Consider the following 24,975-nt stretch of genomic DNA (forward strand, 5'->3'; position numbering starts at 1 on the left):
TATTTCTAATGTTTCTTCTTTCCACGTATTTATTCACGCTCAATATGTACAACATACATAAAACGCCGCAGTTCAAATATTAAAGGAAATAATAAGTCAGTAAGTAAAGAAACGCATTTTGAGATGTTACGACTACTATCTAAGTATACGATTTACTATTGAAGCACATACGTGTGCAGAAAGATGAGACACCAATGAAAATATTTTATATGAGCAGAAAATTAGGAAAATAATCGTCCCTGTCTAGCCATTCTCCATTAAATTTGATCATGTTAGTTAAAACTACACAAAAAAACCTCCACAGACACATCCTGCAAACTTCATCCAAGATTCCTAAATGTTATATATACGTAATAAATAGAGACAATTAGAGGAGGGGAGGTTTCAAAACACAAAAGATACGCTTATGTCAAAGTCAGTGCATCTAAGATGAACCATTGGGCAAAATGTCCGGCCCCGCCGACCTGCCAACCTGAACATTTCCACCAGCCATGAAGGTCTACAGATTTGGCCGGACATTGTTCGGACGAGGCGTGGGGCTTGAGATTGGTCGAGCAGCTTGAGCTTGCTGAGTGGGCTGTGTAATCAACCTGTTGAAGGCCTCCTCGTAATCCTGCCCCGTTAATGCTCCACGCATCCGAGAAGTAGGCCGCCAGTTCTGATCTGCAGAACTCTCAACAATTGTGACTGGTTGTGGTGGAGGTGTAGCCCTGTTGGTGACCCTTTGGTCTCCTGTCGGAATTGGCGTATTCTGTGCACCAGAATTCCATGGATACGAAGGGACAGCTCTGGATGAGCCAACAGACATCTGGGCAGCTCTATTTGCCGATGCAATCAAATGAGCTTGTTGAGTAGATACACCTGCATGACTTTGGGGACGCATTAAGTTGGTTAAAGATTGCATGGACTGGATCACACCTGGAGATTGACTTGGTGGTCGAGAGCTCCTGAAATTTGTCGGCTGAGTAGAGCTTTGGTGTTCATTTGAGACTCTATACATATTTGGCACCTGATTTGGGTCCAGGAAACCAGTACTTTGCTGAGGTGGTCGAGCAGAGGGGAATGAACTATTTTGCTGCCAAAAGTTCGAGAAAGGATTTTGAGAATCTGATCAGGGTATAGGTGCAAAAACAATGCATATGACAATAAAACATCAAATATAGACAGGCAAGGAGCTGCAATGATATGGCGCATGACCAAAAACAAAAATGAAAGGGGAAAAGTTCATAAATTCAAGAGTTAAAACTCGTTGAACTAGAGCGAACGTTACCTGTATGCTGGTATGCTGGGGCAACAATAGAGATGAATATGCGTTTGGTGGCACCTGATGTGGACTGGCACGATTTGTTGTCAAGTTAGGCGCAGCATGTGAGGCTTGTGAAGCAGCTGAAAGACCATTTGGTGTGCAGGGGCTGCTCGCAGCATTTGCCGAAGAACTCCGCTGCAGGATGGGAGCAGCAGGGGTCTGAGCAGGAAGAGCCTGAACTGCACTAGCTGTTCTAGTTATATGCCTGGGAACTGCTGAGGGCATACCATAGTCGCTAATAACTGGGGAATTCCCAACTTGATACAGCTGATATTGCGGCAAAGGAGCTCCAGTCTGTGGTGCAGAAGGTGTAGCAACAGCATTATGATGGAAAGCCCCAACTTCTCTATTCGTAGGAGTAAAGGACTCAAGAGTTGACATATAAATCCCAGCCCAGAAGTCACTCTCAATGTGGGTACTGCTCTGATTGGCATCACTTGTGTTGGCTAGATGAGGGTTGATTGATGTAGTCTGAGCATTAGCCATTAAAGATTGTTTTCTGTCTACAATTCCAGAAGCATCAAAAACATCCATTGGATCATCAGTCAGAGTCAGATCTAGTATATCTCCAGGTTGTGGAGACTCGTCCCGTCCTGAATTTGAGGTATTATCCTCTGGCTTCTCTGTTGTTTCATCACTTTCCATCACAGCATTCCATGACCCATCTGAGGAGAAAATTATGTCGGAGACATTGGGCCCAACCTCTTTCAAGATCTGAGAAGTCAAAAACAAATTCACACATCAGAAACCTCTGATATATACGAGCATGTGCGTATAAATTTCTTTAGAAGCTGAAGTGTATAAATGATAGTGTTATATACTAGCTATAAAGATGCTAATTATATACTAGTAAATTGCATATTCACGTGGGCATAGCAAAACCCAACATAAACGAAGAGAGCTACTTGCCTTAACCATTTTTTGATCAATGCGTATATCAGAGAAGCACACGTGCTGATTACAGTGGGGGCAGCGCCACGACGGTCTTCTTGAGTTCATGTCCACATAGTCATCAAAATCAAAACACTACATGAAAAGGAAAAGCATGTCAGTGGCTCAAAGATCAAGAACAAAAATTTAGCCTTAAAGTTAAGAAAGTTTGTCAGAAACATCAAGCTCGAAAATCACACTAGTATTACTCCTTCAGTCTTCATAGGTTCCACTTCCACGGTTTTAAGAGTTCACCTTATACAATGTTTAAAAAAGATTATCAATTTATCACATCTTACGACACCGAAATACATGGCATCTTTCTTGATAACATACTTATCTGGTTTTACAAGGAAAAAAACGTTGTCTCATTGAATTCAAACAAATAGACGCTCAACCTCACATCTAGCAGAACACTTTTATGCAAGGGGCAAAGCAAGATACTCACATGAATAATCTCAATGTTCTAGAAAATTAGAACTTATCTCTACATTACTATCACATAATAAATGAAAAGGTGTTGCTTCGGAATCCCAGCTTACATATCGAAGTTCTATTCAACTATCTTGTAAATTGTAATTACCTGAATATGCTTGCATGAAAGCCCTTTGACTGGAGTTTTAATACGCATGAAGCTGTTGATGATAAACAAATAAGCAGGACATCAAGGTCAAACAAAGTTCTCATACCCATGAATGATGACAAAACAAAATTCAGATTAGTTCGGATAAGGAAAGTGTAAAATAACCTCAGGTCTGACAATAGACATGAAGGAACTGCAGTCATAATAAGTATGCAATTTATATGGTTTCAGATTAACTTTGTTTCGTCTTGTAACAGATTAATCATCTTTGCATTGAAAGCATTATCATGCAGCATAAATAGAAAATGTAAATTGTAAGAGTTTTCTGTATACAATTAAAGCATAGTTGAACAGTAAATAACATAAAACCTCCCTGGCGAAAGATATGATGAATGGTTACCTAATAGGACAATTCAGTGATATCCGTGATGACCCTTCAATAACCTCAGAATCTACATAAAGCAAAGAAAACCAAAATCAAAAACAAAAAGGAAAGAAAAGATTTAGCAAACAACTGACTCAAGAAGAACCTTTTATATACAATCTTCTTATCAAACACTAGTTCTGTAAAGAGAAAGATAATGAATATTCTCCGAACTCAGGAGATTTATTGAAGGGGCACCTGCATCCACAGTTGCAGGAGCATGCTGCTCGCAGTTCTGGAGGGTGTTACTATCAGGGTTTGGCACTTCACTCATGAATGCAACTATTATTATATAATTTCCTTCAGAATCAAAAATTTGAGAGTAAGCAGCTTTCGAACAGTCGACATCAAAACCAGAAATATCAGATAAGGAAACTTGAGTCAATGATACCATTAAATTCACCCACGGCTTGAAGGAGATTAGAACCATACTTTAGCAAAGATGTCACAACTGTTGGAACTTGCGGGCCCGTATCCTAAGGACCAATAAAAATTTTAAGTATAATTTAAACCATTAGCAAAAGCAAACTGACATCTATTTTGAAAAATTTATTTTGCAACAAACCATATTAAGATTGGTCCTCCTTTCTACTCCCTTTCCGTCCAAGAGAAAGCTGCAGATTGAGAAAAACAAAAGAAGAAGTGGTGTGAACTGGTTTAAAAGAAAGACAATATATCCCTATTTTTAGTCAGTTTTTGCAAGTACACAACTTACTTTACTTTGGCAGGAGTAACAAGGCAGGAAGATGTCTCGATATTATCCGTTTGGACAACTAACAACCTCTGCAGGTAAAAGCAAATATCAGATTAATGAGAAAACAACAGCAGAAGGTCCTATCTGCACCTATCATTTGATCATTTCATGAGTTTGCAAAGTAAATGGAAATCATTGAATACAGATACTAATATCGATTTACTCATGCAAACTACCAGTTGATATCAGATATATGGATAAATATTGGAAAGGATCAACAAGGAAAACCTGGTATTCCCAAGAACTACCAATTACGAGACATATTCATTTCGTAAATATTCGTCATAGGCATTAAAATAGTTTCAAACCTGCCCATTGTAGAATCAATCTATTCATTCAAGCTAATAATATTATTGTAGAACAGGATCATAGTTACTGTGAGTGAATTAGAGGGACCCATTTATTGTTCGAATTTCCTTCAGCCAAATGATGTTATTGAATTCCCTATTTACATGCTACCTAGGTACCCCATCTGTTCTTCAACATGCATCTGATCCATATAAATCTTTAAGAAATAAGTGATTTGAATTCTTGATGTTTCATATGACAAACTAAATATACAACATCAAATTTCATCTTCCCTCTCAAAAAAAGTCAAAAAAATGTCTACAACATCCAATGGTAAGCTGGCATCAACACTCAATTTACTTTATGTCTTAATTCAACTTCTAGCATTAACAAAGAAGAGCATCTAAAAAGTCAAATGAGTATCGTTTTATGGTATAGAAACAAAGTGGGGGGGGGGGGTAGATTTGGCCAGGTGACTGTAGATCTAATAAGAGACTGAAAAGGAAGAAGTTATTTTTTAGGTCAACAGACCTTTTGACATAGAAATCTAAAGGTATTACACTAAGGGTGCGTTCTCTTTGATGGAAAATGGTGGATTACATATATTTCCCCCCTTTTTCCACCTTTTTCACACGTTCTCTTTGTTGGAAAATTCTCCTCGGGCAGGAGGAAAAATTTTCCCGGGCAACCCCTATCCCACCTTTTCACTCCAATTCATGATAATATTATCACAAGTTATAGGTGTGACAATATTGTCCAATATTGTTTCTTTTTATGATCTTTCAATTTTACCCTCAAAATATATACTACAATTTAACTCATCTCTCTATATTTCTCCTTCTCTCTCTTCCTTTTCTCTCTCTCCATCCACCCTCTCTCTCTCTCTCTCTCCCTGTAATATTTTCATATGTTTTTCTACCAAAGAGAACATGAGATCAAAAGAGTTGGGGACCACTAAAATGTGATAAAATTTTCCCATCTTTTCTTTTCTCTTCTTTTCTAATGATAAACTTACAACCAAAGAAAACGCACCCTAAATATTCAGAGGTGTTACCTCACCAGAGATTTTTCTTATTTCTCAACATGTACCGTGTAATTTTAAGTTAGCTACAGCCTCTACATACATCATTAAATTCATGAGCACTGACAAGATGTGTTGCTTTTTCTGTGCCCGAGAAATAAAAAAAGACTTCTGAAACTGATATGCATTCATCTTCTTGCTAAAGGCCCAACGGCTAATGAGTTCACAACATCCTTGTTTCTTTTTTTAGCTTAAATTTTAAATCATTATGTTCTGTTTATAGATCATTTGTCGAATCGTTCGTTGTTAAAGAAATTAGTCCTCATCTAAGCTACTGATACAAAACCAAAAACATCACATTGGGAGGTCATATAAGTAAGAAGCTGGGAGGTGATTGTAGACTTGTAGTAATAAAAGCCCTGAAAACAAATAAACAAATATATCACTTAAGAAAATTTATCCTTTAACTAGTGCAGGAACAAATAAGAAGCCCAGTGCTACACTTAAATTCACAATTGGTGTGCAAGAAGCCCCTGGTGTTGTTTTCTCCTTTCATTTTTGACAGTATAACAAATATTTCTCCGCGTGAAAAGGCGAAAAGCACCCCCTTCAACCAAAACATATTCATTCTTCCAGCTCCGACCTCATTCCCGTCCACAAACCTCAGGTTGGCACAATAACATCATTCCCAAGCAGTAAAGAGTGAGGCAAACAGTGTCCATTCAAAAGAACTCAGAAGTAAAGGCAAATTACCTTCTATACCACAGCTTACGTTCTAGTTAATAACAAGTGTTGCTACACTAGTTATCCCCATTTTCATGGACTGGACTAAAACATCCTAAGTTCCTAACAAATTCAAGAAATTATGGAAGACAACAAGATACAGTAAAAACAACCATAATTGCAAAACCCACTAGGTCCACGGCGGCACTTGCTCAAATTTAACAAATCGATACCAAGAGGTATGGTTTGAAAGCTTACTATCTTATCTCCTGGAGAGCACTTTTTCTTTGTTATCTGGAAGTCGCTCACATAAGCATCAAATCCAGGCTACAATGAGCAAAATGCAACAGTACTACTACTATCAGTATAGAAACATTACACGAGAACTTGGATAGGAGAAAGGAAGGGGAAATGACAACCTTTACTTCAAGAAAAACAAAGATATGACCCATTCTCAATCTCGGATAGTATCTGCAGACATACTCACAACCCAATTCTGTCAGTTGCAAGGAAGGAAAATGACTCAAAACAAACTAGAGAGCATTGCTGCTAACAAGGGAGAACAGAAAACCAAGATGCAATAACTGTGTATTGGCGCAATGTATAGGACTAGTTATGTTCTCTTTCATACCGAGTGATAATTCATAAATGTTAAATTTCATGTTCTTATTATCAAATCTACAAAAGAACAATATAAGAAAAAGGTCCAAAATGCAAAATAAACATGAATAATTTACTAGAACTAAATCTAAGGAGCATAACTGAATTATTCATTATCATGCAATAAAGGTTGGTGATATACAAGACAAATCCATGAACATTGAAAAATCTATGGAGCAGTACTAAATCCTGCATTCTTGTATGGAGTTCCTTTTCCCTACTGAAACTTTTTTAATTGCCATCACCATTGGGTTTACAGGAAAAAATGATTTAGAAACCATCTCAAAGGAACAAAGCAAGGAAGTGATCCTCTCTTGTGATACGCCTAATCAGAAGCTAATCAGTTAGTAGTTCCCTTATGGCTGCAGAACCAGTTTCAATTGATAGGCTATCAAATAGATCATAACTTTTACAGCCTTGACACATGACGTACTCAGTTGAAAAAAAAAATGATTTAGAAACCATCTCAAAGGAACAAAGCAAGGAAGTGATCCTCTCTTGTGAAACGTCAAACGCCTAATCAGAAGCTAATCAGTTAGTAGTTCCCTTATGGCTGCAGAACCAGTTTCAATTGATAGGCTATCAAATAGATCATAACTTTTACAGCCTTGACATATGACGTACTCAGTTGAAAAATTAGTTTCAAACCATAAAGTTGGGATGAAAGGAATATCATAGTATACCTTGACATAACTGCTGAGATAACTGGGTGAGAAGGGTTTGGCTCGGCGGTGAAATTTGATGCACTACAAAAATTGCTTGCAACCTGTAGATATCATCACATTACAAAATTAGATACAGAATATATGAAAAGATAGATCACATCAAATAATAATAAATATTGACAGACCTTTTTTGCCAGATTGCTGAGCTCTTCAGAGTCTTGATCAGAAAACCACCCATTCTGACAAGCACTCTACCACAAAATCCATGATCGAGATGAATAATTAGTGAAGAAAAGGAGGATAAGCACCTATTCTAGAATGCTTCAAGTACATGCAAAAGCAATGTTCATGGATTCCATAAACACTGAAGATAAATAGAAACATATGGGAGCAAAGGGGTGTGATGGATATGAAGGGAATATTGCATTTGAGTTCTACAACACAAAAAAAAGAATATATCTATCATAAAGAGTGTTCCACTTCATTTGTTTCAAAGAAGTGAACTGAACAAGTTACGCAGTTGCAAAGGCCGGAATATGACTTCTTGAAAACTATTGTGATTCTTAAAATATCAACCATCAATGTGGTTACTTAGGGGGTCATTAGGCATGTATCAGAAAAAATATTTCATATTTTACAACTTCAAAACTTTGCAAACACCAGAGTCACATCTTCAACATGTCTCGACTCCAGGTGTCAATATAAATGATGAATATGAAAGGAGAAATAGAACTTCAAGTAATAAACGATAATATGTCACAATGCATAACTGATGTATCGAAAATCGGCTGCTAAAAGGAATTACCTTAATAGAAATCATCAGGACCATAAGAGCTGCTTGCATTGCGGTATTATCATTTTTCATTTGGCACACCTAACAACATAACATTTCAGACAAAATGATATGAACGCTTGATATCATCATTTAATGGAATATATGAAGAAAACAAATTAAAAATATCCTCAGTCCAGCTCTATTTCTTATGTCGTGACTAGAGTAACTCATTTAAGTACATGCACATATCACATATGTTTCCACTTCACAAAGAGAGCAAATAGTGAAAATGGCAACACCCATGGTACTGTAGCTCTATCTCAGAAGCAAACCAAGAATTCTCAATAGAGTATGAGATCTCTTTACGTCCCTATCAATGATCAAATCTAGTTATACTTCCAAACTAAGGATACATATCACTGAAAATTAAAACAAACAGTGTATTAAATTATCACCTGCTTTATTAGAGAAGGTAACTCATGCGATCTGTTTGGAGTCTCAAAATTTGAAATGGCATGATCAATACCTCTGCATTGCCAAAAAAAATGAATAAATCAACAATGACAAGACAAAACAATCCAGCTACAAACACCCAATGCACATGCTAGAAGTAAAAGGCATTGTTCTTTATGAGTCATGAACCCAAAGATTAAGCATTTAAGGGCAAAACATTATGTCAAACCTCTTTAGAGAAATTAGGATTGTATGAAAATGCACAGCAAACCAATATGACATTATATGTTATCAAAATCAAAGCTACCTACCATATAAAGTACTCCCTCTGCCCCACTATAAGTGAGGCAGTTCTTTTGGGCACGGGATTTAAGAAGTTGTTGTTTAGTGTATTAAATGTATATAATTATGTGTAATTAAAGATTTTAAAAAAATTAATTCCAAATTAATTTCAAAAATAAGGAATGAGTATTAATTAGGGTGATTAAGAAAAATAAGGGTGTAATTAGTTTTATTAATAGAGTTTTAAATTCACTAATTTTTACCAAAAAAGGAAACGACTCACTTACGTTGGGACAACCCAAAAAGGAATACGACTCACTTTCAGTGGGATAGAGGGAGTAAGAAATAAATATTTCAGTCATTACATTGAACATCAAATAACAGTTCAAATAAGTGATTACCTTTCAAATATGTGGCCACACACTATTAGTGGAGGATCACATTAATTAGTAACTTTCAAAGTGAATCACAATATATTTTGCCAAAAGAATATAAATATATATATACAATGTATATATACATATACATACATATGAGGGATAGACTTTTCCCAAAACAGAAGTCTGATAGCCACAAGAAGGTAACAGAACATAAGGTAAATATATACACACAGGTGAGTTCATTACATATTTCTCTAAGTCGTAATGAGTGGTGATGTTACTATTAGCTCATCTTCAATAAATAAATCTCAACAAGTGATATAAATAGAATCAACATAGTAGGAGCACTATAATCTTTTCTATCTGAATAATGATATAGAGGCAAGATCAATCTATTAACCAATCGTTGCACATTTGTTATGATTCAAAATTGATGATTTCGGATTAAAAAGTTAGATTACTAAGCAAGTGAGCATAATAAAGAACTACACAGAGAAAAAAACATAAGGATGCAAAAAGACCTAAGTGCCTTGCTTTCCCTCGGTCTTACATGAAATAGACAAGGGGCCAACAAACAGCTCAAACAACTTAAAGGAATCAGGGATGCACATGAATCGCACAGATCTTAGTTTCCTCTCTTTTAAAAGTGATAACAAATCAAGGACATTAATTTCTCGAGACGAACTTCGAAGTTGTTTCCAATTAATCAATTATACTTTTATAAAACTTGTCATTTCAAAGGAACACGCTATTTAAGGATAACCTCCTACAACAAATTCATTATAAAACAAAAGGAGGAGATCAGCCTCAGACCCTTTGATCAATATATCAGCTCTGCTAAGAAAATACAATAATTTTTTTTTAAACAAAGCCTGTTAGTAGAGTTTCAGACACTGGAGACCTTGGATAATTTCTAAAAAAAATCAGTTCATAAAATAATTACAATATGACTAAACAAATTTGTTACACATTGCAAATTCGAAATGGCTGAACAAACAGCACACATATATTATTTGACAAATTCATCATCAACATCTGTTACAGGAAAATTCTCTATCAGGTACAAAGCACTCTAGCTAATCCGCACATCTTTGACATCTAAAAAAAGGATTTGGTCCTCATCTGATGTTGCAGCAATAATGAAACAATATGCTAAAGCAAACAATATACTGTGATGGGTATAATCAATTGGCCTTAGAAACCCATTAACATTAAAGGCCTTCTTCATATTTACCCCCCCCCCCCCTCCCAAAAACCCAAAAGAGTAGGACTGTAGGAGTAAGCCAGAACTAAATTATCAACCTGGAAATTGCAATGCAAATATCTTGAAGTGCAGTAGAATCACCTCCGTGACTTTTTGGAAATAAATCACCTGAAATGAAACTGCAATGCAACCATGTGTGATTTCCAGAGAATAGATTTCTCTCAAGGTTACATAGGAAATGTCTTCTTATATCTTAAGGGTGCATTCTCTTTGATGGAAAAATGTGGAAAACATATATTTTCACAAAAAGGTGGATAACATATACTTTCACCATTTTCCCATTCTTTTCACATGTTCTCTAGAGTGAATAATTTGCCCCCGGGGAGCATGGAAAAAAATTAGGTCAACCCCTTTTCTCTCATTTTCACTCCAATTCATAATAACAGTGTCACGGGGTATTAATGTGATAATAATTTCCCATGTTTTCCACCCTAGAGAACACAAGTTAAGAAAGGTGGGTATGATAAAATTTTCCCATCTTTTCTTATTTCTCCTTTTCTCGTGATAAATTTACAACCAAAGAAAACACACCCCTAAGATGATAAGCTTTTCTAAACTTGGCAAGACCATTAAGAAGGTGTTTACATTGGGTGACAGCTTATATAGATTAAAAAACAATACAGGCTAATCCACCTCCACCACCATACTTTGATGCATTGAATAATTTTGAGCTTGTTTGATCGTCTAATCATTCAAATACTCAATCATATGTGTTGTCAATCTAATTTATCACCCAATGTAAATGCTCCCTAAAGGCCATATAGGGTTTACCTACTATAACTATGAGATTATCCCCAACAGATGTGAAGATTAACTAAATGAGTGTGCCACTAAAAATTAAGAGCTTGTTAACATCACTGTTATCTACAACCAAAATACATACGGCACACATTTGGACAGAATTCTCAGAAACAATAACCATCTCGACGGTAGAAACATAAAAATAGAAAAGAAAATAAAATAAATCAATTAAACTCATCTTCCCAAAAAATAATCCAAAAACGAAAAGCATAAGCAAACGAGAAAGCGGAGAGGAAGAATGCCTGGCAAGCGAGAGGCAGAGATTTTCGAACTCGGTGTGGTTTTTACTGTTGTTGTATAAGTGAATCAACAAACGATCGATGACGGCGGAAATTCGGAAGTTATTTAACTGCGTCGGGTTCAAGCTGGTGTTCTGGACGCCGGAGCTCAACCCAGTCGCCGACGCCGCTGTTGTTCCGGCCATTCATCCAGTTTACTACCCTGCGCCTCTTTCCCTCTTTCCCTTTGTTTTTAAAATCATCATAAATCCTAAACTATTTATCTAAATACTCTTTGAATTTTTTTTCCATGACATTTAAAATACAATGTCAATAATTTGAGTTTTTATTAATATCATTAAAGTTTGATATATATTTTAGGAACTATATAAATAATTTAAAATTCCATTTGATAATTATCATTTTACTTATTTTATGAGGATTTTAGCCAGTTTTATTGTTCAAAGTGACGAGGAGCACGACAAAAATTGAAATAACACAGAATATCGCTATATTCTGTTTTGAAATAAGACAAATCGAAACACAATATTTTATTAATTTATCTTCTTTATTTTACAATAAATTCAACTATAAATACAAGTACAAATCTTACAAATAACACGAAATATAACAAAAATTGCATAAATCTAATTATATGTAAAAACTAAGAGGGAGTTTGGCTAATCTTATTTTAAAGAGCTTATAAGCTCCAACAGCTTATATAAGATGTTTCAGGAGCTTATAAGTTGTAATTTCTTAAGAGCTTATAAATTGTCAAAGTGTTTGGATAATTGAGCTTATAAGGTAGAGAAATAATTTTTTTTTTGTAGAGAGATAAAATCGAATAAAAATGAACTTGAATCATTTATGATGAAAATAATAAATTATGGTTGAAAAGCATTTGAAAAATTATTGTTGCATATAAGATTATAAAAAAATAAGTTGGGGTAGAGGAGCTTATAAGCTCTTGTAGCTTATTTTTAGAACTTATAAGCTGTTTAGGAGCTTATTTAGCCAAAGACTTTGAATGAGTTTATAAGCTGTTATGAAGAGCTTATAAGCTCAACCAAACACCCTTACCTAAGTCTACAACAATTTGAAAAGACACCATTACCTATCTTCACCAGTGATTCCTAATTAAATGTCATAACTAATAGGATATTACTGGGGATTTTTCGCCGATGGAGAGATCTTGGGCACGTAGACCTATTATGGGTGGTGATAATGCCCGAATTGGTCAGCTAAAATTTGTTTCATTCGTTTTAAATCTCCTTATATTTGCATTTGCATCTCATAACTCTTGTAAATCTCGAACGAAAATATATATAGAAAAAGGATGTTGACGGCAGCATACGTGTGACATCAGAGACGAAAAGAGAAAAAGATAAAAGTTCAGCAGTACAGCGGAGAACGTAGGGTTTTAGGGAGAGAGGGATAGCGAAAGTTAGGAAAATAGAGGGTGATCGTATTTTTATTGGATAAATTTGTTAAAAGTGGGGATAGTTTCGTCACAAACATATTAAATTGGCTACAGTTTTTTTTTTTTGATGAAATTACATTATGATAAATAATACAAACCCCACACACACACCCCACCTAGTGATTATTGTGGCCGAGAGTATTCGAACCTGTGACCTCTTGGACAACAGGCAACCACCCCAACCACTAGGCCATCCCAATGGGACAATTGGCTACAGTTTTTGATATAATGTTAGATGGACAATTATTGATTTTAACTCTCCTCAATTAATTTCACACCATTAACACACACAAAATTATATGTTAAATATTAATAGAGATGAGAGGACAAATAAAATATTTTAAAATTTATACTAATTTATTCATTTTTAATCATTTTTTTATTATTTTTATATTATATTAAAAAAATTGTCAGAAACTTAAATTTAAGATGGATATTGGATATTTGGTCATGAATCAAATTTGATGATGTTTAAAAAATATTCAAAATAAAAAAATAAAAATAGAAAAGAGATAAAATTGGTATAAAAAAAATAGACAAAAATATAGGGAAACAATTAGGGCTGGGAATCGGGTCGGGTTCGGGTACCCTACCCGAAAAAATCGGGTACCCGAACCCGAAAATCCCCTAAACCATATACCCGACCCCGACCCCGAAATTGAAATCGGGTACCCTAATACCCGACTCGGGTACCCGAGTCGGGTATTCGGGTACCCTAAATTACCCGAGTCGACTCAGTTGTTTCCCGTTTCCAGTTTCCATCGAAGAAAGAAATCAAAACTCACAAGGAAATTCCACCAAAATTCAACCCCCACCGTCGATTTGTAGCAACTTTCAAAACTCACAACGAATCGACAATTGCTCAATTGCTCAATTTCATTTCACTTTCAAATCAAAACTCACAACGAAAGCATATCTGTTTATTTAAAAAAAAAAAGGAAGAAGAAGAAGCAGCAGCGAGCGCCTGTTGGAGCTCGGAGGCGGTGCGGCCGGCTGCTGCGGGGCGAAGTCGTAGGCGGCGGCGGAACGACGGGAACGACTGGCGAGGGTCGAGGGTATCGGAAAGGGCTGGGCGACTGAGCAAGGGTCTCGGATCTGGGGGCGATTGGCGAGGGTCGCGACGTCGAGGAGACCGGAACGGCGGGCGGGCGAGGGGCGCTGGGTGGGAGGCCGGAGATTCTTTGGAACAGCAGGGCGGGAGGCGCCGGAGACTCTGGAATTTGGTGGAATTTTGGGCGAATAGAGAATTTGTGCGAATTTGGGGAAGGAAGGGAAATTGGGAATCTGGTGGAATTTTGGGCGAAAATGGCGAAGGGAATTAGGGAAATAGGGAATTTAAAATACAATTAATTAAATATTCGGGTATTTCGGGTATACCCGATACCCGATCGGGTATACCCGATACCCGATATTTTTAGACCCTAAATACCCGATCCCGAACCCGACCCCTAATTTTTCGGGTATAGGGTACCCGATACCCGATTTTTTCGGGTCGGGTATCGGGTACCCGATTACCCGATCCCGAAATTCCCAGCCCTAGAAACAATGGCGGAGAAACACTACTATATTATACATATATATAAAATGAGAACCATGAATAAATATAATAACTTATATTTTCCCGTCAAGATCATATTTTTGTTTATAGAAAAGCTTGTAATTACATATTGATATTGTTATATATACACACATATATGTTGATATATACTCGTTTCGTCCTATTACAAATGTCTCATTATTTTTTGGCACAAAGGTTATGAAATGTATAAAAAGTAGATAAAATGGATTGATGAGAACTATTTAAATACTAGGTATAGAGAGAGAATATATTGCCAAAAAAAGAATGAAATATATGTAATGGAACATCCCATTATGAAAAGTGAGACATTTGTAATAGAACGGATGGAGTATATTTTTTGATACATGTAAATATTGTGGTATATTTAATACAATGAGAATAGAACTTTATATCTTGTTAGTATAAAAATTAATTATTATATATGATTAAGAAAATCAACTTATAATTAAATTGAGATATTATAACAAAATCATAATACTAATACTTAACCATTAAAGTGATGAAACCTAACTCAAGTGACAAAACATCCAAAAACTCTCCTTAATGAGAGGTCTTGGGTTCAAATCCTACTTATGTGTGAATAGTTTCCCCACCTTTATGTGGTATAGAGGTCTTCGCCTGCGTGCGGATTGCATATTTGATTATATATTGGATACGAACTCTCCTTCAGAGAGTGGTGCTCGTCGTCCATTTGCTCTCTTATTTGTAAATAAGCTTTGCTTAGGCACCTCTGGTGTCTTCCTTTCTTCAATAAATTTCCTTTTCTGACCAAATCTTGTAATTCTAAAAAAAAAAATATTTAATCATTAAAAAACTTGTAAATAAGAGGACCGATTAACGTGCTCTTTTTCCTATATCAAAACTTTTATTGTAGGTATTAAAATGTCTCATATAATTTATTATAGCAATTAAAAAAACAATATATGATATATTAAGATTAATAAACATAAAAGCACGATGATATAGAAACATTTTAAGATTAATTGCCGATAAAAGTATGTATTTTTACGTTAGCTTGATTTTTGCATAAATTTTCAATGTAATACTAATAACATCAATTTTCATTTTGTTACAAATTTTCATCAAACCAAAGATTACGGCAAAATGAAAACCCAACAAAATAACCTACATGATAATCAGTGTGTGACGTGGAAATACATGTGTGCAGATTTATAGCAGAAACAAGTCACGTAGAAGAAGATTTTTTTTTTTTTTTTTTTTTTTTTGAGGGAGTAGAAGAAGATTTGTTAAAATCAGTCTAAAATTCGAATAATTGAATTGGATAAATAAAGGAAAATGGAAAAGAAGAAAAGGGTGGGCAGTAAAGAAAAAGAAGCTTTGACAGCACGTGGACTTAAAATAAGAAATCTGAAACGGGATTACGGTGACTCCTACCGCACTGGAATATGCCCCGTGCTTTTTCCTGCTTTTCCCGAAAACTATAAATACCTTCTTCTCCGTCAATCCCCTCAATTTCGTGCCCTAGACTTCCAATTTCAGCCGCAACATGCCACCTCCGCGCCAATTATCCGTTCCCCCCTCTAAATCCCTTCGCCGCTCTCTCAACGCTCGATCTCCGCGGCCGTCCGTCTATGCGCTGCCCTCAATCATGTAAGTTCAGCTTAAGCTATACGGTTCATCGGAGTATTTGGTGAAGTGGTGTTTGAGATGGAAATATTCGGGGTATTGTTGGCGTGGTGCTTCTTGAGGTGAATGGAAGCAGCAGTTGAGGTTGGCAGCACCGTCGGCGGTTGTTGTGGCGAGGATCATGGGCTCACAGGAGGTTTTCGGCAGCGGCAGTGGCGGCGTGGTGGTGGGGGAAGTTCGGTGGCGTAGTGAAGGTGGGTGCAGCTCAGTTGGTAGAAAAGGTGAGCTCAACATGATCGCGTCCTACTCTCTTCTTGTAGTTGATTTATTAGTTTTGGCTTGGAGTGTATATGTTGTGTTTGTAGGGATTAATCCCCACAAACTCTGACTTTCTTGCTTCTTTCCGTGCTACCTTTAAGAACTGAATTTGGATTTGTTTATGCCAGTGAGTTTTGGTGGTGGGTGGGTGTAAGGTGATAGGACAGATTCTTTTTGGTCATTTGACTTTGAGTGTTAAGTGAGCTTCTGCAACAATTTGACTATAGGTTTGTGTCTATATTTTTTATCATCTTGGTGTTTATCTCTGTCTATCTCTGTCTATCTCTCTAAGTTTGTCTTGGGCGAAATAGAGGGCGCTATAATCTTTATTCATTGCTATTTTGCTACTGGTCGTAAACAGTATTTAAGTGATACAGGCCTTTAATATCATTATGGAGGCATCAGATGAGGGCCTGTATGTAACTGAATATTACTCCTATAATATACTAGTATTGAGAGAAATCTTAGTTATTTTCTTATTGATCCCGTCATTTGGGATCTTCTTGTACTTAGCAATCCAAAACATTCACATGACCTAAGTGGAATATCCCGACACTCTTCTTAAATTACTCTTCTTGTTCCTTTTACCATATTTATGCTACGTTGGAATCCATTGGTTATGGAATGTGGATATGTGTCTATTATCTTTTAAATGTGTGGATTGCTTGAGGAAATAAAAACTCAAGTTTCTTTTGATATTTCTGTGAACTATATAACATAATCGTAAATTTTTAGCTGTCTGAGTTTCTCTCTATGCCTTCACAACTAATATTGTCTCTTAATATTAATTGTTTCAGATGACATAATTGCTGCTAATGTCTCAGTCCCGTCTTTTTGGCATAAGGTTCCCAATCCTGAATGTGGTTTGGGGATCTCTCAACCCTCCAGTTTGCACAGTGATGAAATGTATAGTGGTCATGATTTGGGGAACTCGAGTTCTGATCCTCCAACACTGGAGGTGGATGTTAAATGTTTAACACAGAAATCTGGTAAAATAGAAAGGAAGAATGGTGGGTACACTAAGAGATCAGGGATGGCACAGATGGAAATCTCTAAAAGCAAACTTGGATACGATGCAAATGGAGTATCTCCTGAACTTGTTGCTTTATCTTCTGCAAGTTGCAATACTTCAGGTACAGCATGTCAGATATTTTGGCTCACGTGCAATATATACTCCATTTATTAGAGAAAATCTGTCTATATCCCTTTATTTTTTATTTCCCCTTTTCTGTTTCCTGTGCACACTCCACACTAAAGACACATTTGTGCTTGAAAATTATTTTTATATGGCGTGTTATTTCATGCAACAGTTTGCCATCATGCTGATGTTTGCATGTTTTAATATGCTGCTGCCTTAAAACTTTTTGTCCATAGGTATGTCTTATTGAGACACATTTGTCTTTTTTTAATTTTAAATTTCCCATAGGTACGGTTGATTGATTCTAGAAACATTATAGTGAAGTATGAGTACGAACTGTGCTTTTCTGATAGTCTGATGATTACGAACATTTGTATATCCACTGTGGGTTGCATTCCCTGAAATATTTCTAGAATTAGGAAGTGCTTCCAATCTATTATAAAACTGCTGAGTCCTTCTCTTTTGATAAAATTTTCCCATACTATGATTTAGTTATTTACTAGATTTTGTTTTGTGACTATATTATTAGGAAGAATAGTTTCAACACTTGAAAATTTGATCTTTAAGCCGGTGTGAGACTTTAGTTGCATGAGACCCAGGTTATACTTCTTTAGTTTATTTATTTTTTTAATTCTTAGCCCCTGGCTTTTGTACTGTCTTTTGAGTTTGCAGTTTATTTCTATGAGTGGGACTGATTATTCTTTTGCTCCAATTTTTGTCACAGAGAAAAATCAAATAATTAAGCAAAACAACAGTGTGAGTAGTAGACGTGGAGATAAAAGAACTAGTAGATTCAAACAAAAGAGTAGATGCGATCCTTTCTCTCTGAAGAATAGCTTGGTTGGCTTTAATTCAGCTGCTGGAGGAAACAGCTTTCTTGGTATGAATCAGTTTCCAATTTGCTCAAATTGACATTATTCTACATGGCTTTCTTTGGTTAAGCACATATATTTTACTAGAATGGTTGATGCAAAGATATTTCCTTTGGTTGGTTTGATAATAATTAAGTATAAGTAGGCTCTATAAGAAAAGCTGTTAAGATCTCTGGTGCTTATATAACTTGGTTATTGTTTATGGGCCTATAGAAATATCTGTTGCTTTTGATTATTCTTATAATTTTTTTTTCTCTAGTCTAATCAATTGTGAAATCTTTTCATTGATTCCCGAAGTTATCATTTAAGTAGAGTTTCTTTGGAGCAAATGGTGAATTTAAATTGTAGGTCTAAAGAACTTTTGCATTGTCCCTTACTCCAGAATATAGCAGGAAGTAGCATATTTGCACTAAGCTGCTTACTATATAATTTGATTCTCATTTTTGAAAATATCTGTTATGTTTGTTTATTTCTTATATGTCGTCTATAGTCTTGTGAATTCTGAAACCATCTATCATTTGCACACAGTTCTCATTTATAAGTACAGCTCCTTCTGAGCAAATGGTGGATCTGAGCTCTAGGTCTAAAGAACTTCTGCATTGTTCCTTACTAAAAACAATAGTGGGAGAGCAGAATATTTTCACTCTTTTACTTGAATCTAATGCAAGTTAAAATTTCTCCCGTGATGTTAAGCTGTTTAGAAAATTTGTCTCTATAAAATTTATGCACGTGGGACCACAGTGGTGGCTGGGCAGCTAAAACAATAAGCAACAGCATTAATGGCTGTAACCACGTGGTGCAGTTAGCTTGGGTTGAATGCTTTTGGTCATCATTTTTTAGTGTTGTAGATTGCTAGAGGATGTTTCAGGATCCTAGTTTGAGTGGATTAAGGACATGGTTGTTACAATTTCTTGGAACTGGTTCTGGTTCGGTTGCATGACCTGGGATCGTCTGGAAGCAGCTATGTTTGCTATTGTAACACTGATTCTGCATCTGCAATTTTGGTTTGAAGATCTAATCATTTAGCTATTCACAAGATTTCGCTAAGGTGCATGTCCAAAACTGCCAAGAGTTTTGCAGCTTTGATTAATATGATCTGTGATGATCGTACGTGCTAAAAACTCATTACACATTGCTTACACACATTTTTGGGCATAACAAAAAGTGATATCTTGTATCATTCATCGAATACGTACTTCATCTACGCATTCTATTGTGACTTGTGAGAACATTGATCTAACTAGAATACTTATTCAGGAATGTATGGCTTAAAACCTGATGTCTTTGATATCACAAAGCTTGTCAATGAGCTGCCTCTACATGACCTACTATCTGGTAACTATACCAGCCCGAGTATCTCCAAAGACAAAGGAAAAAAATCTGCAAGTTCAAACAATGATCTTATGCAGTCAGTCAGAAAGGCATGCTCTGTTCTTCAAGCTAAAAAGGGCTTACAGGGCCAAAACTGTGCCGAGATTGATATTAGTTGCGTCCGTAGTGATTCAACCAGCCTGATTATGGTTAATTCTACAGTAGGCCAGACTGATATAGACAACGGAGATAACTATACTCCACTTCTGCTGGCTCCTGATGAGGTTAGTCTGCAGACCTGATTCTATTATTTTGCGATACCTTATTATGCTTTAAGTAAATTTTTAATTTTCCAGTTGTGACTTGACCCATTTTCGTTTCTTTTTTTAAGGTTCAAGAATCTGATGAGAAAATCAGAAAGTCTAGCATTGCTGAGTCACTGCTATATACACCAAAAGATATCTTTGAGCGTCTTGCACTTCCTCCGGCAAAGGATTTGGATTTGTTACTTTCTGATGCTAGCAAAGCTACCTCATCAAAAAGTAATGCTGACCCTCGTGTTGGCAGACCAGCTCCTCAGCGAACTGGTCTACCACCTTTCCCTTGGTCTCAATCTTTCACTGGGCATACTAAGTTAGGCTCTGATGCTGTTAAACTTTCTGCTGGTCGGACAACATGTCAGGGTAGATGGGTCAAAGTTAAAAATCCTATAGCTCTTCAGAGAAGTTCTGCTGATTTATTAGTTGACTTTGAGTCACTAGCATTTGACCAAAGTTTAGTTCCTTCAGATAATTTTCTGTCTGAGAAACAAGAAAATATATTTGCTCCAACAGAACGTGCGTTGTCAGCCTCTGAAGCATGCTCGACTTCAAACGTCGCTGCAGGTAAAATGTTATCTAAGGCCTACTTTTTAGTAATCATTATTACCCCTATCAGAAATAGTACATTTTCTCATAAATTTGCACCTATTTTCTATGCCTTTCTTTTATATAAATTTTTTTTTGTAGAATATTTGACTATCAGCAGAACGATAGAACATGCATGTATGACAATGCTTCCTACTCTAGGATCAAATTAATTTTTCTGGATTCAAGTTTGTACATACTCTCTCAAGTGCTTGCTTTCCCTCTTGAATGGTACAAACTCCAAAGCACAGCCATTGACATACACTTTTGGCTTGCAAAGCACACTGCTATTCTTGTGTATGATTTTATATATATCCAACCAATAAAAAATTAAAGACATGCTATCCTTAGCATATGAAAGTTCAAGATCTAGGGTTTTACTCACATCTTGAATGATAAAACGTATTTGAAGAAATTCTGTTCCCAGTTGGAATTGTTTGTGGGTTCCAACATATCTATCTAATATTAAGTAACAAAAATTGAAGACGACAAGACTTTAGATGTTGCCACTTGAATCCTTGAAGTGACTGGATGATGTTGGTGGTTGGTATAGGCATTATGGCGTTCTATGTTGTCCCATCTTTTGTTATTCTCCTTGCATTCTATTTAAAATTTCCACTCTCCCCTGCATTGTTCAAGCCTCATGATAAATTTTGTACTGTTTATTTTGTTCTATACTTAGTAGATTCTGTACTGAGATTTGTGTATCTATTCCCATCAACAGATGAGTGCTCTTCCATTCATGCTGCAGCTCAGACGCTCGTAGACATGGGTGCTTACTCCAAGGAAAATCCATGCGCGGTAGTTAAGTTGCTTAAAAAACCATCACAAGTTACTATGAAAGCTAGCAAGTCAACAGCAATCAAGAGATGTGATTTCATTGATGTGCCCAACTCAAAAGTTAGGCCGGCAAATTCTGTCAAGGCCAGCGATGGGTTTCCTTCGAAGAAGCTCAGGCTCTCCAAAGATGTGACTAATGCCAGCATCAGTCATACCGAACTTGCGAGGCAAGGGAAACTGCACCAGTCTGCAGCAGTCCTGCCGGTCAGATCACCTCCCAGGAAGCTATTTAGGGATTCAAACACGAGTACAGACAGTTACGATATCAACCTTGTAAAGAAGTCTAGTGTACTGAAAACACCAAGGGGTGTAGATAGACCGAGCAGTACAAAACCCAAGTTCTGGAAACCTCCTCAGTGAAATCGGCCCGACTGGAAGGCTTAACTGGTACCAGCTTCATCTGCTGCAGACATAATAGAGGCACGTTTCTTTCCTTGTTTCTTATCATTTTTTTTTAGTTCCATATGATGTATAATTGTTAGATCTGTATATAGTTTCACTTGTAAAGAGGTGTGCTGTTTCATTTTATGCTGCTGGCTCTTAAGAGCCGAGATTCAATGTTGTACCATTTCTAACACTACGAGACTGCGCCGTTGTAGGGCATTAACGGAATATTTCCTGTAACTGTTCCTCTCCCTATGCTAGGAGCCCCTGCTTATGAAAATGCATGATATTTAAGGTTAGGACAAATACTCTCCCATACGAGATTGTAGGATGGTGAAGTTTTGGGTTTTGCAATGAATAGTGCATGATTGTATATTTCATTTAGAGTTAAATTTACCTAGTAAATCCCAAACTTTCGTCTTTGTTGCAAGTTAAACTAATTGTTTGAAACGTTTTAGTAATGTTCCAATTTCTTTTTTGTTGTTAACTTTGAGATTTAGACATTCATTTGCCATATAAATCAAAAGTTGGTTGACAATTTGATGCATGCCTTTTTCAAGCTCATTATTGGATTGCTATCTTGTGCTGTTAATTTAATCATCAGACACATGAGTAATTGAGTCGGAAATTAGCGTGAGAAAGTTAAAATTTTCCAACTGCTCGAATTATAATATGGAAATCTAACAATAAAACTTATCATATTTGAGGACGATCTACTCAAAACTTCAAATCTGCTCATAGAGTTAGATAAACTAATTTACTACAAATTCAAAGATCGAGATAAATATTATGCAATCTTCTAAAGATTAAATCTAATTTACATCAAAATTGAGATTTAATTAGCATTAATTAATTATTTATCAATGCATATTCTGACATTTTGTCATCTAATCTTTTCTGACATTTTGTCATCTAATCTTTGTTGCTCTCTGCACGTGTATTCGATTGGATACGAAGCATAAGTTGTTGGATAACATAATATTGAACACAAAGTGTCTGTTCATTAAGTTACTATCTTGAAGATATGGTAGACAAGATGATATACAGCACTTAAAAATATGTATCAACAGCCACTAATTTGACAACCAACGAGATGAGAATCAAGAAAAGTGTCCCTTAAAAAACAGTATAAAGATTCAAGATGAATCAATCAAGAAAACATCTGATCTAGCAATAACACAATGGCCATGGCAAATCTTGAATCAAATCCCGGTTGAACAATGAGATCAAAGACTTCCATACCAAAAGATGCACCTCCTTTCAAGGCCATTTTCTGCTTGATCTCAGACAAAGCCCTCCTCGACTCGTCCAAGATCCTACACGATCGACGCGAATACGACCCTTCGATCGTGTATTTGAATCTCTTCTCCGGCATGCCGCCGTAAACATATGCAAGAACACTCGGTTTAGTCTTCATGATGCTCATGTTTTTCCTAACACACAAAATAGGCTTCTTGGAACTCTTCTTGCCCACTTCTCCTTCATAGATCAGCCACTGGTTGTCCACTAACCTAAGCTTCTGCTCATCATTAAAAAAAACCATAGGTATTATGAAACATTTAAGATAGTGTACAATGTAAAAGAAAAAATTTATGATTTATAGTGTGTGTGTGTGTGTGTACCTTAGGAGGAGAAATGGTGAAGATGGGATTGCCATGGGCATCCATGAGCATGATTTGATCGGGGCGGGCGGAGTAGTTATCAACTCTATACACTAAGCTGCCGTCGGAGCCAATCACAGTGAATCCTTTGCAGCTGAAAACAAGTGATTTTCTCCAAACTGTGAGAGAAATATGGGGTGCTTTTTCATCACACCACTCTTGCTCTTGCTCTTGTTCATCATAATCATAATGGTGGGCTATTCTTGATTTAGATTTCAAGAAAGGAGGCATTTTTGTGTGACTGTTTGTTGAATAATACTTGACAGAGGACTTGGATATTTATGAGGATTCTCTCTCTGTGTCTCTCTCCACATGTATATTTATAGATATCAAACCGCCTCAAGCTATGCATCATATCATATTATATAAAAATATCTTAATTAATTTCCAAAAATAAAGTGCTTCTGGTGTGGGGTTCCTGCCCAAAAACCTACCGGCAAAGTGACTCATGCATGATTTTATGCAGACGTGGCAACTCGCCTCATCTTCCTGCTTCAATATCGGTAATTGTTTGAGAAAAATGTTACTTTACACTATAATATTGTTTCAATCTCTATAGTATTATTATAAATTTAATCATAACAATTTGTAGTGTCAATAGCTATTCGTTATCTAGTGATATTTATAAATGTCGCACTACTTCAAAACTTATATCACTATTAGATATTTTGTCGTAGTTTGAGACCACAATCGAAATCTCATTAACTTGAACTACGAATTATCATACTGATTCTCCAATTCACATCGATTTGGCATTGCTGAATTATGGATAAAATGAATATTTGAGGTGGAATTCTCGATTTCGATATTAATTTGATGTTGAATTGAAAATTTGATTTGAAAATTTTGGAGCTCAAGTCAAAGGGACAACGACCGTTGATTTCGATCAAAATTGACGATGCAAGAGAATAAAGTTGATTCTACCTATGAGATTTGAATTTGGGACCATGAATTCATCCAACAAGGTGATGAATCAACCGTAGATCTTGATGATTTAAGCGCTAAAAATGGTTCCTATTTTATATTCTAAGAGGTATTTTTATTTTAGCCCACCTCAATTGGAATATATATATATATATATATATATATATATATAGGGTGCGGTTATAATGAGAACCACACTTATCGTGAGAACATAAGAACCATTAAAATCAATGCATCTACTATATAAATTAATGCATTCGCTATTAAATTTAATGCATCCGAAAATAATAAATTTTTTGCTCCCTTCAGGATTCGAACCCAGGATCTGCATTTATCCACCAAGATGATGCATCCACCGTAGATCTTGATGATCGAATGGTTTAAAATGGTTCTCTGTTCTAATTTTATTTAGTGGTTCTTATTTGAACCTCTCCCTATATATATATATA

General features: G+C 36.1%; 3 protein-coding genes across 4 annotated transcripts; 1 reads left to right on the plus strand and 2 right to left on the minus strand.

The window, feature by feature from the left end:
* Positions 1-184: 184 nt before the first annotated feature.
* LOC131024903 (E4 SUMO-protein ligase PIAL2) lies at positions 185-11,804 on the minus strand. 2 transcript variants are annotated; one of them, XM_057954451.1, is made up of 17 exons: positions 11,552-11,804; positions 10,547-10,627; positions 8,585-8,657; positions 8,160-8,228; positions 7,540-7,605; positions 7,373-7,455; positions 6,449-6,500; positions 6,288-6,356; positions 3,959-4,026; positions 3,809-3,857; positions 3,635-3,719; positions 3,442-3,543; positions 3,220-3,271; positions 2,820-2,871; positions 2,216-2,332; positions 1,271-2,020; positions 185-1,075 (listed from the first exon to the last, which is right to left on the minus strand). In XM_057954451.1, exons 1-17 carry the CDS (start codon positions 11,731-11,733, stop codon positions 500-502), a joined length of 2,526 nt encoding a protein of 841 aa, XP_057810434.1. In that variant the 5' UTR covers positions 11,734-11,804; the 3' UTR covers positions 185-499. The 2 variants fall into 2 exon arrangements, with proteins under 2 accessions (XP_057810434.1, XP_057810435.1); XM_057954452.1 differs by lacking the exon at positions 10,547-10,627.
* Positions 11,805-15,907: 4,103 nt separating this feature from the next.
* LOC131024914 (uncharacterized) lies at positions 15,908-22,316 on the plus strand. Its single transcript, XM_057954474.1, has 6 exons — positions 15,908-16,454; positions 17,289-17,624; positions 18,354-18,509; positions 19,759-20,096; positions 20,204-20,696; positions 21,442-22,316. Exons 1-6 carry the CDS (start codon positions 16,355-16,357, stop codon positions 21,915-21,917), a joined length of 1,899 nt encoding a protein of 632 aa, XP_057810457.1. The 5' UTR covers positions 15,908-16,354; the 3' UTR covers positions 21,918-22,316.
* A 606-nt stretch (positions 22,317-22,922) lies between these two features.
* On the minus strand, positions 22,923-23,938 carry LOC131024970 (protein LURP-one-related 17). The gene is made up of 2 exons (XM_057954562.1): positions 23,564-23,938; positions 22,923-23,460 (listed from the first exon to the last, which is right to left on the minus strand). Exons 1-2 carry the CDS (start codon positions 23,831-23,833, stop codon positions 23,092-23,094), a joined length of 639 nt encoding a protein of 212 aa, XP_057810545.1. The 5' UTR covers positions 23,834-23,938; the 3' UTR covers positions 22,923-23,091.
* Between the last annotated feature and the right edge of the window lie 1,037 nt (positions 23,939-24,975).

Source organism: Salvia miltiorrhiza, chromosome 5 (assembly GCF_028751815.1).
Source record: "Salvia miltiorrhiza cultivar Shanhuang (shh) chromosome 5, IMPLAD_Smil_shh, whole genome shotgun sequence".
Lineage (NCBI taxonomy): Eukaryota > Viridiplantae > Streptophyta > Magnoliopsida > Lamiales > Lamiaceae > Salvia > Salvia miltiorrhiza.

Coding starts and splice junctions, on each gene's coding strand:
- LOC131024903 (XM_057954451.1), bottom strand. CDS start 11,733: ATGGCCGGAACAACAGCGGCGTCGGCGACTGGGTTGAGCTCCGGCGTC. Junction 8,658..10,546: donor ATTTGCATTGCAATTTCCAG/GTTGATAATTTA, acceptor TTGGCAATGCAG/AGGTATTGATCATGCCATTT. Junction 6,357..6,448: donor TTGTTTTTCTTGAAGTAAAG/GTTGTCATTTCC, acceptor TGCTCATTGTAG/CCTGGATTTGATGCTTATGT.
- LOC131024914 (XM_057954474.1), top strand. CDS start 16,355: ATGGGCTCACAGGAGGTTTTCGGCAGCGGCAGTGGCGGCGTGGTGGTG. Junction 16,455..17,288: donor CAGCTCAGTTGGTAGAAAAG/GTGAGCTCAACA, acceptor TAATTGTTTCAG/ATGACATAATTGCTGCTAAT. Junction 18,510..19,758: donor TGGAGGAAACAGCTTTCTTG/GTATGAATCAGT, acceptor ATACTTATTCAG/GAATGTATGGCTTAAAACCT.
- LOC131024970 (XM_057954562.1), bottom strand. CDS start 23,833: ATGCCTCCTTTCTTGAAATCTAAATCAAGAATAGCCCACCATTATGAT. Junction 23,461..23,563: donor TCACCATTTCTCCTCCTAAG/GTACACACACAC, acceptor AATGATGAGCAG/AAGCTTAGGTTAGTGGACAA.